The 14,908-nt window shown below is 53.1% G+C and overlaps 1 protein-coding gene across 1 annotated transcript; it reads right to left on the reverse strand.

Moving 5' to 3' along the window:
* Positions 1–3,071: 3,071 nt before the first annotated feature.
* Positions 3,072–14,498, reverse strand: FCAMR (Fc alpha and mu receptor). The gene is made up of 6 exons (XM_052654251.1): positions 14,460–14,498; positions 11,696–11,756; positions 6,271–6,609; positions 4,622–5,381; positions 3,861–3,979; positions 3,072–3,241 (listed from the first exon to the last, which is right to left on the reverse strand). Exons 1-6 carry the CDS (start codon positions 14,496–14,498, stop codon positions 3,072–3,074), a joined length of 1,488 nt encoding a protein of 495 aa, XP_052510211.1.
* Positions 14,499–14,908: the final 410 nt, after the last annotated feature.

Consider the following 14,908-nt stretch of genomic DNA (forward strand, 5'->3'; position numbering starts at 1 on the left):
CAGCAGTGGCCATGGCCTTCTTAGCCTCCTTTGCCTCTGGCCCTTTAAATCCAGGCCCCTGCCCCTCTCCAGGTATCCGTTAGCCCATAAAGGAGTGTGTTAAGCCCATAAAGGAGTGCTTGAAGCCTTAGGGGTTCCCCCACTTCCTTCCTGGCCAAGATTTCACTCAGATCTTATCTCTGTTCAGCTCCAAAGACTTTGGTCTTGGCTCTGCTCCATCCCTTTGAGCTTGTACTGGCTCTCCCCGCTGGTGGACCTCAGCTTTCCCTGGAACACTCTGGTTTGGCAGCCTCTCCTACTTCTGGAAGCTGCTCCTGACCCCTGTCCAACCCCTTGGACAACACCCTGGCCGGCAGGTGCCCTCCCTACCCCCAGGCAGGTGGTCAGGCAGAGTGCCCAACCACTGCATCCCAGACAGGGGCTTACAGGGGCTCAGAAGGAGGAAGGTGCCAGCCAAGGGTGGCCAAGGGAAGCTGTTGAGGAGGTTGGAGTCAGATCGTTCATATCAGAGTGGGAAGTGGAGAGCCTCAGTTGGTTTTACGGTTTAATGCAGGGATTGGCATTAAGGCTGTAAATTAATTACTGCTCTTGAGCCAGATCCAGCCTGTGGCCTGCTTCTGTAAATAGTTTTGTTGGAACACAGCCAAAAGTTATTCACTTCAGGATGGTTTTTGGCCACTTCTGGGCTGCCAGGGCAGAGTGGAGCAGTCGCAAGAGAGGCTTTACAGCCTGCAAAGTCTGAAGTATTTGTTCTCTGGCCCTTTATAGAAAAGGTTTGTGACCCCTGATTCAATGCATCAGGCTTCCCCAAACAAGGAGTGATTTGAGGAGCCCAGTCCTGTGAGGTCACTTCAGGCTAAACACGATAGTCCAAAACCTGGGGTAACACGTACAATGTCCCCTGAGCCTCCCACCAGGGCTATTCACAATGCACCTTGATGTATTAAGTGTGAAGTCACTCAGTCGTGTCCGACTCTTTGCGACCCCGTGGACTGTAGCCCACCAGGCTTCTCTGTCCATGGGATTCTCTAGGCAAGAATACTGGAGTGGGTTGCCATTTCCTTCTCCAGGGGATCTTCCCGATCCAGGGATCGAACCCAGGTCTCCTGCATTACAGGCAGACGCTTTAACCTCTGAAAGTCTTCCAAAACTCCTGCATAAAACCCGCTTTTGGTTTAAGCCATGTTTCCCAAATTTCTTTGATCTACCAAACCTTTTCCTCAGAATAGCTTGTAACAGTCCTCAGAAGCTAGCGTTTTGTGGATGCCTCTGGAAAACACTGTGGAGTGGTCCTATACAGTCTGGACTTGCTCCCATTCCTGCATGCAGTGAGCTGAGGGGACTGTGGCTGAACTCTATACCCCTGAGGGCCTGTTTCCACATCGGCTGGATGGGATGATGGTGGCTCTTCTGTCTCTCTTGCAGGTGTTTGAGGCAGGCCCCTGCGATCACGTGCATGAAAATGGTCTAGAGCCAGGGGTGTGGTGTCTTTGATTCTCGATGATGAGTTCATCTGATATGGTGTTTAGCAAAGGTGAAGTGAGGAAAGCACTAGGTCAAGGTCACGAGTTCCCTTTTCTAGTCCTCATTCTGCTATTCCTAACTGGGTTAACTGAGAGCCTTTCAGCAAGCTGTTTTGCTGCCACAGGGTCTCAGTTATCTCACCCTGGGCAGTGGGTTTTAGACTGATTGATCTCTGAGGATCTATTAGTGCTGAAGTTCTGTAATCCATTTGGTTAGGTGCAGGCAACTTCACTGCTTATCCAAAACAGTGAGCCTTTCTCTCCCAAACCATGAAGAGCGTATCGTATTTATGCTCTCTGGACAGCGTCTGGGTTCAGACCCAACTTTGCAGAGGCAGCAAGGTAGGATTTGTGGTACTGCTGGCCGCTTAGGAGGCAGGGCTGAGCCTTCTGGGAATATCTCCCTGACAATTCCTGACTCGATGCTGGAGCCTTTCTTTCCCTTCTCTTCCATTGCTTGAGGGCTGCTCTGTCCAAACGTGAAGCTCAGACAGCTTGCTGACAGATCTGGCAACGTGACAGAGCAGAGGTGACACTTGATGAGACGTGACACCTGGGACCAGAGCAAACCCCCAACAAGCACGTGATGACATGGTTGCAAAGCAGAATCCACATAAAATTCCTCTTGGCCATCTCCTTTCTTATCCACCCCTCTTACCATAACCGCTTTCCAGCTTTATCAACAGTCCTTGGCATCAGGGAATTATAAGCAGTTGAATAAGAGGAGCTTTATGAAGAAGATGAGAATCTACCGAAAAATACCCTTCTCCTTCATGAACTTAGGAAAATCCCAGAAAATCTTGACTGGGTCAAAAGGTCTTCAGCATAGTGAGTATGGGGCCAAGTGGGGAGGGATGAACGGGGAACAAGTGTTCTTCCTCTTGGTCCCCGTGTAGGGACCTGTGGGATTATCTATGGGCCGCCCCGCCCCCCCCCCCTCCCCGCCCCCGCACATTGAAAGCGCTTCAGAGCATCTTCATGGGCAGGGTCACCAGAGGCCACAGAGACCACACCTCTCCAGTCAGCCATTCACTAAGGTTATTTATTGGGGGCTCTACTGAGCTGAAGTTCTTCAGGGATGTAGTAAGAAGGGCAACACACAATCACTGCCCCTAGAGCTTAGAATCTACTGGGAATGAGTCAAACGTGTGTAGTAGGCTGGGTGCTAACAGACATCAGAAAAGGGGGCGCCTACGAGGGCTAGGAGTGATGGTTGAAATTTTATTAACATTGCACTTTGATTGGAAGCCTCTCATATTTTCAGACCTCCAGGAATGGAAATTTCATGCCTTATCCGGGTCCACTGACCTCCACCAGTAGTGAACTGATTCTGTCTTGCAGCCTTCTTTGAGTCACAGTGTCACTTATGGCCGTGGAAAATGCTCGACCTTCCTTGGCCCAGCCTTTGTCTCCCTAGATGGAGTCCCATTCCCCCAGCTCCCTCTGCCCCAACTCGTTCACATGGAGGAAGGAAGAGAAGAAGCTGGGCTACGGTATTCAGTCCTGGTTCCGCTTCCACAGTGACCGAGTGGCTTATCCTTCCATTCCTTACGGTCCCGGGTCTCTTGCTGGGAGACTCAGGCTGGTGTGGAGAGGAGGAGGGTCAACCTGGAGCCTCTTCCTTCCCACCTGGGGTGGCTGGCCTGGCTGGAGGCCCAGCTCCGGGGACTGTGTCATCTGAATCAAGGTGACCCCTGATGACCTTCCTGTCTTCTGAGCTGCACAGACACAGAGCACACTGTGAGGGTCCTGGACACTGAGCCTGATTCCCCAAGAACCGCCCTCACCCGCTGCAAGCGTCAAGGACTTCCTGACACAGACAGTTTCTAATCAGACCCTTAGATCCACAGAGACTGGGCCAGGCTTTCAGGGCCCTGGGTCTGGGAAGCTTAGCCCCTTTTGCTTGCTCCCAGAGTATCTCACCCTTTCTTTGCCACATCTAACCACCGTGGAGCAGTCGCTTTAGATGCGTTTAAACCTGGGCCTGGTGCTGTAGGAGGTCTGCAGAGGGTGCAGGAATAGTTTGGCTGCACCTCTGGGCCCTGCACGCCTGTCTGCTGCCAGCATTGTTCACGTGGTTCCTAGGCCTACACTGAGCAACAGTCTCACCACTCTCTGAAGAACGTCTCCCTAGGCTCTCGGACATCACCAGGACATAAACAGATGACTTTCCCATTTGACAGAGAAAGGAACCAAGGCCAAGCTTGGCTAGCATGGCCCAGACTAGCATTTAGCATTTCTGCATCCAGCAGTCCCGGACCTGCCCCAGTCCTGAGGGTGTCAGAGGGGAACGAGCCCTCCCCTCTGCGGGCTTCGGGTGAATTAGACCCCACTCACAGCTCTCTTTCCTCTGGAGCTTCCTTTTCCACAGAACAAGGGTCACCAGCATAAGCGGGCACAGCACCGACGAGACTGGAGTCAGGATCCCGCAGACGTTCTTCTCTTCCAGAGAAGCACTGCCGAGGAAGCAGCAGGAGTGGGCGTCAGAAAAGCTCAGGAGAGGGGGCCTGGAGAGCCCTGCACCCCTCATTTTAGAGGCGACCTGGAGGCCTGGGCCGGCCGGCTGCCCTCGTCCCACGGCTGGCCGGTTAGTTGCTGACCTGGGACGCGGTCCCCTGCCTCCCGGTTTCCAAGTCCTCCGTCCTGTCCCTCCCCAACCACCTGTGTGGGGTCCCTGCCAATGGGCCGCAGGGGCCAAGAGAACTGAGTCAGGGTCAGGGAATCCACGCTAGGCATTTGCTCTGCCGCAAAGTGTCTCTTTGTGGCTTCGGTGAGTCACCCGCCACCCCACCTTGCCACCCGCTGGAGCTTTGTTTCCTCATCTTTAAGAAACCAAAAGTCCCAACAGTCCCACCTAAATATTCTGAATATTCCGTTGCTTAGATGTTTGCTCAGTCACGTGAAAATACTCAGGTGGCGTTCTCCCAGTGAGGACCTTGGAAGAAGGGAGCATTCTGACCCCCGTGACCTTTGCCCTTCACTGTCCTGAGGCTACAGAGGGGGAGCAGAGGCATGAGCAGACCCAAGGGCATGTGAAGCTGAGCTCACTGAGGGAGCAGGCAGAGGTGCAGCCCCAGGGGAGGGAGCCTGAGGGTTACCTCTTTACGGAAGACTCCCTGGCTGGGGGCCCGAGGGGCCCCGCTGCCAGGGCCTGGCTCGGCATCACGTGTGAACCACCGTCTCTGGCAGGGGTGCCCAGGTTGCCGTCACCGCTTCCCTCCGCAGATGCCATCTCTATGCGGGTTGGCTCTGAGGTCCACACAGCTGCAGCCGGGATGGTGCCTTCAACGGAGCCCAGGCTCTGTGGCTCAGAAGCCGATGTCTCCTCTTGGAGGGGTTCCCACATCCATCTTTCTGAGGCCAGGGTCGATGGCCTAATGCTCCCTGCAGCTGTCTCAGTGGTGCCCGGTGTTGCGCTGACACTCTCTGTCTCCTCGCTTGGCCTGTCAGCCCCAGGAGTAGTTTCCCTCTCTCTTTTGCTGGCCCTGGCCCTGGTTGCTTCTGAATTGCTGGTGCTCCACACCAGACCCCGTTCTGTAGCACCGGTCCTGCCTCTGACTGTTGAAGCCGGAGTCTGCACAGTGGGCACAGTTGCCCAGACGGAGCCCTCTGCCTGGCTGCCTGTCCCGGGAGCCAGTACCGCAGCTGCTCCTGGGGTTTGCCCTCCCGTGGCTGAAGCCGTGGTTTTCCTGGCTCCTGGAGTCAGGGCAACCGTATCCCATCCTGTCCTCTGTCTTCCTGTCGTCTGGGTGTTTCCTCGTGTGCATCTTTTGGCTGCTGGGGGTGATGCTATTTCAAAGGATCCTGTGATGAGCTCACCATAGGCCAGAGTGGCTGTGGGGATGGTTCTGGAAAGACCTGTGTGAACAGCAGAAGGAGGCCTAATGAGAGGGCTGTCCGGGCAGCCTACAGGCTTTAGCAAAGGACATCAGGCTTGAGGTGTTCGCCGCTAGAATGTACCCTCACTAAGCAGTGCAGTCTTTGGCCAGTATATTGGATAAAACAGAGAAAGCCAGATGTATTCTCCAGTCTGTTGCGAATACTGACGCTTTATGTTCCTGTCTTGTTTTATGCCCACATGTTCTCTATCCAACTGCCCCAGGACCCCATTCTGTCCTTCACGTACTGCTCTGCAAATGAGAAAAAAAGAAAAACCCCAGTCACAGCAGAGTGGCCAGTGTCCGCAGATGGTTAGAGAGCCGCCTCTAACGGACAGTGCTCTCTCTGGACTCCTGCCTGCCTGCACCTCCTCTCACAGCCTGGACGCCCTTCCCTGGACTCCGGGTGCTTGACCCCGGACAGCTCTCCGGACCTGACTGCACAGGACCCCGGCCTGGCCGCTGCCAGATGCCTGCTGAGAGGCTCCGTCTTAGGAAGGGTTCAGTCCTGCCCATCTGACCTGCTCCGCATGTCTGAACAAAGAGACGAGACCATAAGAAGCCACATTATCTAACCCACTGGCTTCACGGAACCCTCTTCAAATACATGTGCCACAACGTTCAGGGGGAATAGGGTGGGATCGCTTAGGGGGAGGCCCTCGTATTGGGCCGTTGGCGCAATTGGGCCATTTTCCCTGGTATCTACCTTCCCTCTGTCTGAAATGCAAGCCCGCACCTTTGGCCCTTGCATGACCCCAGCTTTCATCACTGTCCTCATGTTTAACGCCCTCCTGGGCCTCTGGGCTTCCTGTGGTCTCTCCCCCTTCCTAGAATTCACCACACCTGACCCGCCAGCCGCCGGCCCTGACCTGGAGAGACCGTCAGGTTCATGCTGAAGAAAAGCACGTTGTTTGAGCTCCCGAGGCCGCAGCGGTAGCGCCCCTCATCCTCCGGGGTCAGCTGGGACAGCCTCACCACGAACAAGCCTCTTTTCGGGAAGTCTGTGAGGGCCACGCGGCCGCGGTAGCGCAGGTGCGTGTAGTGGCTGGTGGACACGATGGTGCGGCAGACCCCCGTTGGGGGCCTAAGGCGGCACCAGTACTTCCTCTGGTGGCTGTTGATGGCCAAGCGGGGGTACCGGCACCGGATGGTCACAGCTCCCCCAGGCTCCCCGGACACCAGCCGTGGGCCCTTCAGTGCACTGGCGGCTGCAGGAAGAGGGAGAAAAAAGTCCATGGAGAAAGAGTGCTGAGTGTGTCGCCGTTTGAGGAGCTCTGAGCTCCAGACTGTGCTAGAATTAGGGAACAGGTCAGAAAGTACCCCTGTGAGAGTAGAGCTTTCCTTGCTGTAGTTGTTTAGTTGCTAAAGTCATGTCTGCCTCTTCTGTGATCCCCCATGGACTGTGGCCCTGCCAGGCTCCACTGTCCGTGGGGTTTCCCAAGCAAGAATACTGGAGTGGGGTGCCATTTCCTCTTCCGGGGGATCTTCCTGACCCAGGGATCGAACCTGTGCCTACTGCATTAACAGGAGGGTTCTTCACCACTGAGCCACCGGGGAAGTTAAAAGAACCAACATAGAAATGTCAGTGCTTAGCACCAGATCAGGAGTGGCCCCAAGGGGTGGAATGGAGCTGTGTGGAAGGCCCCATCTGAGAGATGAAAATGCAAGAATGATCTTACCACTGTTCAGCTAACCACCATAGGATTTACCATGTGCCAGCTGATCTTCTGAGAGTCTGCCCAGAGCCTGGGTTCTAGCCACTGGGTTCCAGTGCAGATGTTTTTTAAAAATGCAGATGTTTGAAAAGCTGCCCCCTAAGCACCTATAAGGGGGCCAAGGCAACACCTGACAAAAGGCCCTGATTTGTTTGCACGGAATGTAAAAGAGAGATACTAGAACAACGAGGTCCCACTGTATAGCAGAGGGAACTATATTCAGTATTCTTTGACAAACCACAATGGAAAAGGAGATGAGAAAGAATATACATATATGTATAACTGACTCACTTTGCGGTACAGCAGAAATTAACACAACATTGTGAATCAGGTATACTTCAATACATTTTTTTAAAAAAGAGAGATGTTAAATAGTAAAAACAGAAGTGTTTGCTTGCTGCTGAAAGGAGAGGGTGCTGGAAGCACAGGAATCCTGCCCTGCTTGGCGGTACCTCCTCAGACCAGCGCTTGCAACACTACTGACTTTTCTCTAGCAGTGGAAACCACCAAGGGCTGCCGCCAAAGCTGAGCAGAACTGTGACTACGTCTGCTTTGGCAGTGCCTGCGATCACAGCTGAAGCTCAGTCTACGGCCCTTTCACTGGCAGCCTCTTCACACTGGCTCTGGGATGTCTCTGCCCCTTGACAAAATCTCAGACGTCATTTCAAGTACAGTAGCTTTTGTAGTCTCATTTGGATAAGAAAACACACAGCCCAGTGCTTCTTGCAATTCCAATCTCTTATCCAGTTGAAGCCTTTTTCCTTTCTTCCAGCTATGCTTGGAGGCCTGATGTTTGGGAGGGGGACAGCTCAGGGTCTTTGCTTTGCTGGACCCCTTTCTCTACTCAGAACTGCTGTTGGGGCCCCTCTGGGGCTGGGCGTGGAGGGGAGAGGGGAGGGGAGGAGGAGTCCTGGCCTGCAGGTGGCATCCTCCGGGCAAGGCAGCATCCAGCGTCACGTCCTTCCCCGTTGCCTCCCAGATTCCCTGTCGGGGCCTCTCTGCAATTAGTTCCCTCCTGGTAGGAACTGCCTCTGCTGGCCTTTTAATGGCCCCTTGACATCAAGCCTGTGACCTGGGGCCGCATACCCCTCCGGTTGAAGTCACAGTCCCCTGTGGGTGGCCCTCTTGCTGGAGGCCCTGGGGCAGCTCCTTCTCTGGGATCCACATTTGGTCCCTGCTGGAACCGAGCTGTTGGGAGACTGCTGGGACTACAGCAAGCTTGTTGAGTGGCTTCCTAGAGCTCCCTTCTCTTACTCCTCTAAAAGTGGGGAAGAGGTGAGCCCTCTGTCCCTCATGGACAGGTGGTGCAGGGCGCATCACACTGCCTCTTTCCAGAAAGCTCTTACTGTGAGCTCTTCTTTTTGACCTCTGATGATTCTGCGGGTGACGACATGGGGGGCTATTTCTGGAATGACCAGCTTTGCCATCTCTCTCCTCAGTCCTGTCCAGGTGCTTCAACATCTTGCTTTAGAATATGGGTGCCTGGCATCTACAATTTGTTCTATGTCTTTGAAAGTGAAAGTGAAAGTCGCTCAGTCGTGTCTGACTCTTTGCGACCCCACAGTCTATGCAGTCCATGGAATTCTCCAGCCCAGAATTCTGAAGTGGGTAGCCTTTCCCTTCTCCAGAGAATCTTCCCAACCCAGGGATCAAACCCAGGTCTCCCGCACTGTGGGCAGATTCTTTACCAGCTGAGCCACAAGGAAGCCAAGAATATTAGAGTGGGTAGTCTATCCCCTCTCCAGTGGATCTTCCTGACCCAGGAATTGAACTGGGGTCTCCCGCACTGCAGGTGGATTCTTTACCAACTGAGCTATCAGGGAAGCTCCATGTGTTTAACACCTCTGAACCCAAGAAAGTTGGCTGCATAATTTGCAAGGCCCAGTGCAAAATAAAAATGGAGGACCTCTCGTTCCAAAGTTACTAAGAGTTCACTAAGGCAATAGTAGAGCGTTAAACCAGGCACCTTATAAATGGGGCCCTGTGACTGCACAGGGCACATGCCCATAAAGCTGGCCTGCCTCTTGCATATGTTTTAAGGTCTCATTATAGGAAGAGTCAAGACCATAAATGTTAGAGATAGATCAATACTCACTGTGGGTTTAATTACATGACACACTGCAACTATGGCACTGTTGATAAAGTTACATAGCAACTTATCATAGAAAGCAAGAATCTTTGTAATTACAAACAAGGACTATCTCAGGACAACAATGATGATGCTCTGATTTCTGGAATCTGTGTGTGATCTACATGTGTGTGTGGGGGGAGGGGGCAGAAGAAGAGGATTTATGAGCCCCATTGATCAGCAGGATGGGGTGTTCTGACTTTGCAGTTGAGAGCTGATTAGGAATCCTTAATCAACTTTTGCAAGGCACATTTTTTTTCTCTTATCAATATCAAATTTCATGCATCCTTAAGAACTTGTTCAGTGGATAACTGGTAGCTCTTGCGTGTGTGCGTGCCAAGTTGCTTCAGCAGTGTCTGACTCTTTGCAACCCCGTGGACTGTAGCCCGCAAGGTTCCTCTGTTCATGGGATTCTCCAGGCAAGAATAGTGAAGTGGGTTGCCGTGCTCTCCTTCAGGGGATCTTCCCGACCCAGGAGTCGAGCCTTCGTCTCTTATGTCTCCTGCATTGGCAGGCGGGTATGTTACCCCTAGAGCCACTCAGGAAGCCTGACTCTTATGTAAGCGCTTAGTTATGTACGATAAAGGCTTTGGGAATTTTTACTAGTTGACTGTGAGAAGTAAAGGAAGGGCTGGCGTTTTAGGGTCCGTGTGATGGCTCCCAGGGGCCCCTTTGGTGGAGGTGGTGGCCCTGCTGTCATTCACCCATCATCTCCCAGCAGTGTCCGCTGTGTGGCTTCAGGCAGGGACGGGCAAGTGAGGCCTGCAGTTGGAGACCGCAGACTGGAGCCTGACTTGGTGTGAGAAGGTGCAAGGGGCACGTGGCAGGAGCAGGGAGAACCGGCTTGGGCCTGGGGTGGATCACTTCTGCCCCAGCAACAGGATGAGAAAGGCCCCACCTTTGACCAGTGGTGGGGCCCAGTGGGGAGAGAACCAGCCTGCAGCCATCTGAGATGGGGTCTTCTGTGTGCAGGGACCACAGCGGGGAGATGGCCCCTGGAGGGGTCCGCAAAGACATCCACAAGAGGAAGCGCCAGCTCTGAAGCCTGCCAGGCCAGAGAGCTCCAGGCCACTCCATCAGGTATGAGCAGCCTGCTTCCTGCTTCCCCTCCCACTAGCCACTCTGACCCTGTTGGGGTCCCAGGTGCCAGCTGCCTCCGAGGTGGGGAGAAAGACCAGGGGAGAGGGGAAGGCAGCCTCACACCCCTCCCTGCCTTTCTGACTACAGGCCTGGGGTGGCCAGGGTGGGGGGCGTATCTCTGAATGAAGATGAAATGGTTGACCACAATATTTAACTGGTTACCTAAAATGATCCAATTAGAACTTTCGAGACTTGAAAAATGATGGGCCTGCCTGAGTTTTCATCTGGGGGCCAGGAAGCTTGCTCCTACTGAAAAATTTTAAAGGGGGCAATGAGAGCTGAAAATAAAGAGGTGGTGTGATTGCATCACAGAGGCTTCTTGCTCCAACATTAGCTGCCCTTTGATTCCTTGAAATATGATTTGTTTATAAGCCAAACAAAATGGTTTTTGGTGTTATTACTTGTTGTTCAGTCAATAGATCACGTCTGACTCTTTGTGACCGCGTGGACTGCAGCACACCAGGCTTCCCTGTCCATCACCAGCTCCTGGAGTTTACTCAAACTCATGTCCATTGAGTTGGTGAGGCCATCCAACCATTTCATCCTCTGTCATCCCCTTCTCCTCCTGCCTTCAATCTTTCCTAGCATCAGGGCGTTATCATAGCATTTATTTGTTAATTTACTCTTTCAACATTTTTTATTAAGCAGCTACTTGGATACTCTGGGCACAAACTTACTGCCTTCCTCAGTGGCTCCCCATGACCATCAGAATAAAACCAGACACCACAGCATGGAGACAGGACTGTGCTGCCCTGTCTGAGCCTGATGACCACACCAGTCTGCAACTTGACTTTCACCCATCTGTCCGTAGTGCCTGACACAGGGTAGGCCCTCCCTAAGTGTGCATTGACTGAAGAACAAAATGCATCCGTGTGGTTTTCATTGACCCATCTGGTTTCTTTGTAGTCTCTGCACTCTCTAAAGCAAGGTCTTCATCTTTACATGACTGGTTCTGTGGCCTGGCACTTGAGTTATTTTAGAATGAGTGCTAATAGAGCAGCGCTATCCTGGAACCCATATCTCAGAAATGCAGCTGACTTTCAGTCGTCAACTTGAATTGAAGAGGGCAGAGACAGATCAAAACACTGAGTATCCCAGCGATCATCAGGTCAGACATACATCTTTTCGTGTGAGCTCTTGCCTCCTACACTCTCCCTGGGCCCAGATCCAATCACTCCCTCGCTCCAAAGCCATGGAGAATGCCTGTACTTTGCAGGGGTTGCTGAAGGCCACTGAGGTGCCCGCCAGGCTGCAGCCTGGAAGGCTCAGGTGTGGGTGTGCAAGCTCTGAGTCTGGCTGTTTGGGACTCACCCTGGAGCAGGCACATCAGGAGGAAGATGAGCATTCTCCATCCTGCCCTCTGGCTGGTGACCTGCAAGAAAAAACCACTGTCGATGAGGAGGCCTGAGAGCAGGCAAGTGAGACACCGGTCCAGTAGCCCTGGGACCTGCTTGGTCACCTTCTCACTCTGGGATCGGGGTGAGCTCAGCATTGGGGCTGGATCAGCTCCATTTTGAGAGAAGCCTGGCTCCATTCTCATGGCCCCAGACACGCACATTTGGCCTGCCTTGCTGCCACCAAGCCTGGAAAAACTCCCTCCGTGGCATGCCAGCCCCAGCACCCGCTTGCCAGCCTGGGGCTCTAGATCTGGGGGAGCACTGTGTAGTGGAAACTCTCCAAGCCAGAAGTTTAAGCCTTAGTTGGAACTGTGGGACCCTGGAAAGGTTACTCAGTGTTGGAGATCAGCTTCCTCTCCCGGGGAATGAGACTCAGTACAGGGTGCTGTGCCACTTAAATGACTGAGTTAGAAGCGTCCACAGGGGGCCTGGTGCCGAGTCTCCCACTTCCCCTTCTGTTTCACAGAAGGATTGCTTCCTTCAAGGAAAAAATCTCACAGGTGTGAGCCTCCAGGCAACAGCAGGAGTTAAAAATCAACTCTCAGGCCAAGTCGTTCCTGCCTGAGGGTCCTGTTCGGTCTCTCCTCCACAAGCTCTCGAAATCCCTCCCTGGCCCCTGGCCCTTGCTGATCTCCCCCTGCTCTGGCCTCTCCCACAGGCCGGGGAGCTCCTGGAAGGTAGGACTTTGAGCCTCTAGGCTCTGAATTGGGATCTAGCCTGGTGTAGTTGCCCAAGGCACGTAACTGAGCATAACCAAACACGTTATGAACAAGAACCTCTGACTCTTCTGACAAACACCATACTGACCATTATCAATAGCCCTTTGTTGCTTGCTGATTGAAAAAAGGCTAGGATTGTGTTAATACATTATGCTTCTTTTGTAGTCCCCAGAGGGTTTTCATGGATGCTTTTTGGGTGGTTAAAAAAATCTCTTCTTTGAATATATCTACTGCCTGCAGCTCCTGGGACCTGTGGATACTTTTTCTAAAGAAATCAAACTGAAGTTAGCCATTGTTTCCTCCTTCCCACTCTAATACCTGTCCTGCTCATGTTGAGAACAGCTTCATACAGTCATAATCTGGTCCCCTCATCCCACTCCCTGTCCAAATGGACAAAACCACATGTGGCCAGTGGCCAGACTGGGCTTGGGCTAAATGAGGAGAAAAGGGAACAAGGTGGGAGTGGTGGGGGTGTGCAGAGGAAACAGGAGAAGGGGGAAGGAAGGGTGAGGCAGGAGGTGAAGGAAAGGAGAGAGAGGAGAGAAGGAGATGGGGTCCGTGGTCGGCTCTGTGATGCACCTTGTAGCCTCAGCATGGCTCTGCCTGGCCATGTCCACTCAAGCCTCTGCCAGCTGTACCCAGGTGGAGCCCCCAGGGTGGTCAGATTCGGCAAGGTTCACAGGTTCCCTCTGCCTCCTGTCTCAGGCACCATCATGGCAGCCTCAAGCCCTCCCTGCCCTCTAAGCTGCTGGCTTCCTGCTCTCATCTGGAGGCTCTCCCAGGTGTGTCTGCACCTAATCTGTTGTTTGATTAATATCCACCAGGTCCAGGCTACTTCTGGGGCTGCTGTCCAGGTTCCCGCAGGCGGGTTTTTCTCAAGTGCCAAGTGCTGACACAGCGCACGCTGGGGCCAAAGTCTGCACAGCCCTGCCCAACTTCTCTGACGCCCCAGTGGGTGCAGCTATCTCTCGGCTGCAGAAGCAAAACCGCCTCTGTGGGGCAATGAGGAAGCATGGGGTGTGAGATAAAATGCCTCCAAGGAGTTATCAGCCTTGATTGGATGTTGCGAGGATAACATTCAACGGAAAGTCTCCAAGTCAACAAACCTCTTTCCAGGAGACAGGGAGCCCCAACTCAGTAGCTTGAGGCCAAATACCTCTAGGATCGTGCATTGCACTTTAGAGGACAGGGCACATTGGGGAATTCTCTTGTCCCTCAGTCCCACTGGGAAGGGCTCTATCCCAGCTTCAGCCCAGGCTGGTGTGTAACTCCCCAAGTCCTTGCTGCCCCCTTGAGCCCTGCTTCTCTCCTGTCCTCCCACCTATGGCAGCAGACGAGAAAGGAAGGAGGCAGGTGTAGAAGAAAGAGCACAGAACCAGGATTCAGGAGGTTCCGTGTTGCCCATGGCAATGACCTTGAGCAAAGCATCTCCACAGCCTTGCAAAAGCTTTGACTGAAGGAGCTCCATGCTTCCTTCTCCTTAATGTTAACATGTGTGTGTGCTAAGTTGCTTTAGTTGTGTCTGACTCTTTGCAACCCTAAGGACTGTAACCCCGCAGGCTCCTCTGTCCATGGGATTCTCCAGATAAGAATACTGGAGTGGGTTGCCATGCTCTCCTCCACGGGATCTTCCTGACACCAGGGATTGAACCTGTGTCTCTCATGTCTCCTGCATCAGCAGGCTGGGTTCTTTGCCACTAGTAGCACCTGGGAAGCCCTTCTTAACGTTAGTTGGTTCTAAGTCCCTCAGGGGACTGTAAGGAGTCCTACACTCTGGTGGGAGGGCAAGTGGGAGTGAGAGAAGAGTAGGACCAAAGGAGGGAGATGCTGGCCTGACCTCCAGAATCCTTCCCTGGCCCCTGGGAGCAGGGCCTGGCTGTTCTGGGACAGTTGCTGCTGCCCTTCATCACCCACATCAGGAGACAAGCCCCCAACCCCTCGGGGAAAGCCTCATCTCACCTTTGGATCTCCAGGCTTAGCTGGGGATTCTAGATCCATCTCAATCCAGAAATAAAATCCACTTGGACTTTTCCTTTTCTGTTTTTGACGTGCTGATGATTGGAAACCTTCTAGTTTCTTTTCTTTAAACCTTGAGGCTGAGTTGGCTGTCTGATGCGCTGGAAGGCAGCTGGAGTTAGCACTGGAAACTGGAGGCGTGAGGCATAGGGCTGCCGCTCCCCACTCTACACTCCCATCAGGTCACTTCACGCTGGGCCTTAGTTTTTATTTCTTATAATAGGGAGCCAGTCCAGGCCCCCTGTCATTCTTACCACCCCTTATTCCTGCAGAGCTTTTCCAGGGGTGATGACAGTAGCTTTAAGGGAAACGCACTGACACATATCCTTCTACCTCTTATGTCCCCTCCAGTCCAGGGCCCAGAGTTTTTAGAATGCCCCAGATCAGCCAAT

This window comes from Budorcas taxicolor, chromosome 16 (genome assembly GCF_023091745.1).
Source record: "Budorcas taxicolor isolate Tak-1 chromosome 16, Takin1.1, whole genome shotgun sequence".
Classification (NCBI taxonomy): Eukaryota; Metazoa; Chordata; class Mammalia; order Artiodactyla; family Bovidae; genus Budorcas; species Budorcas taxicolor.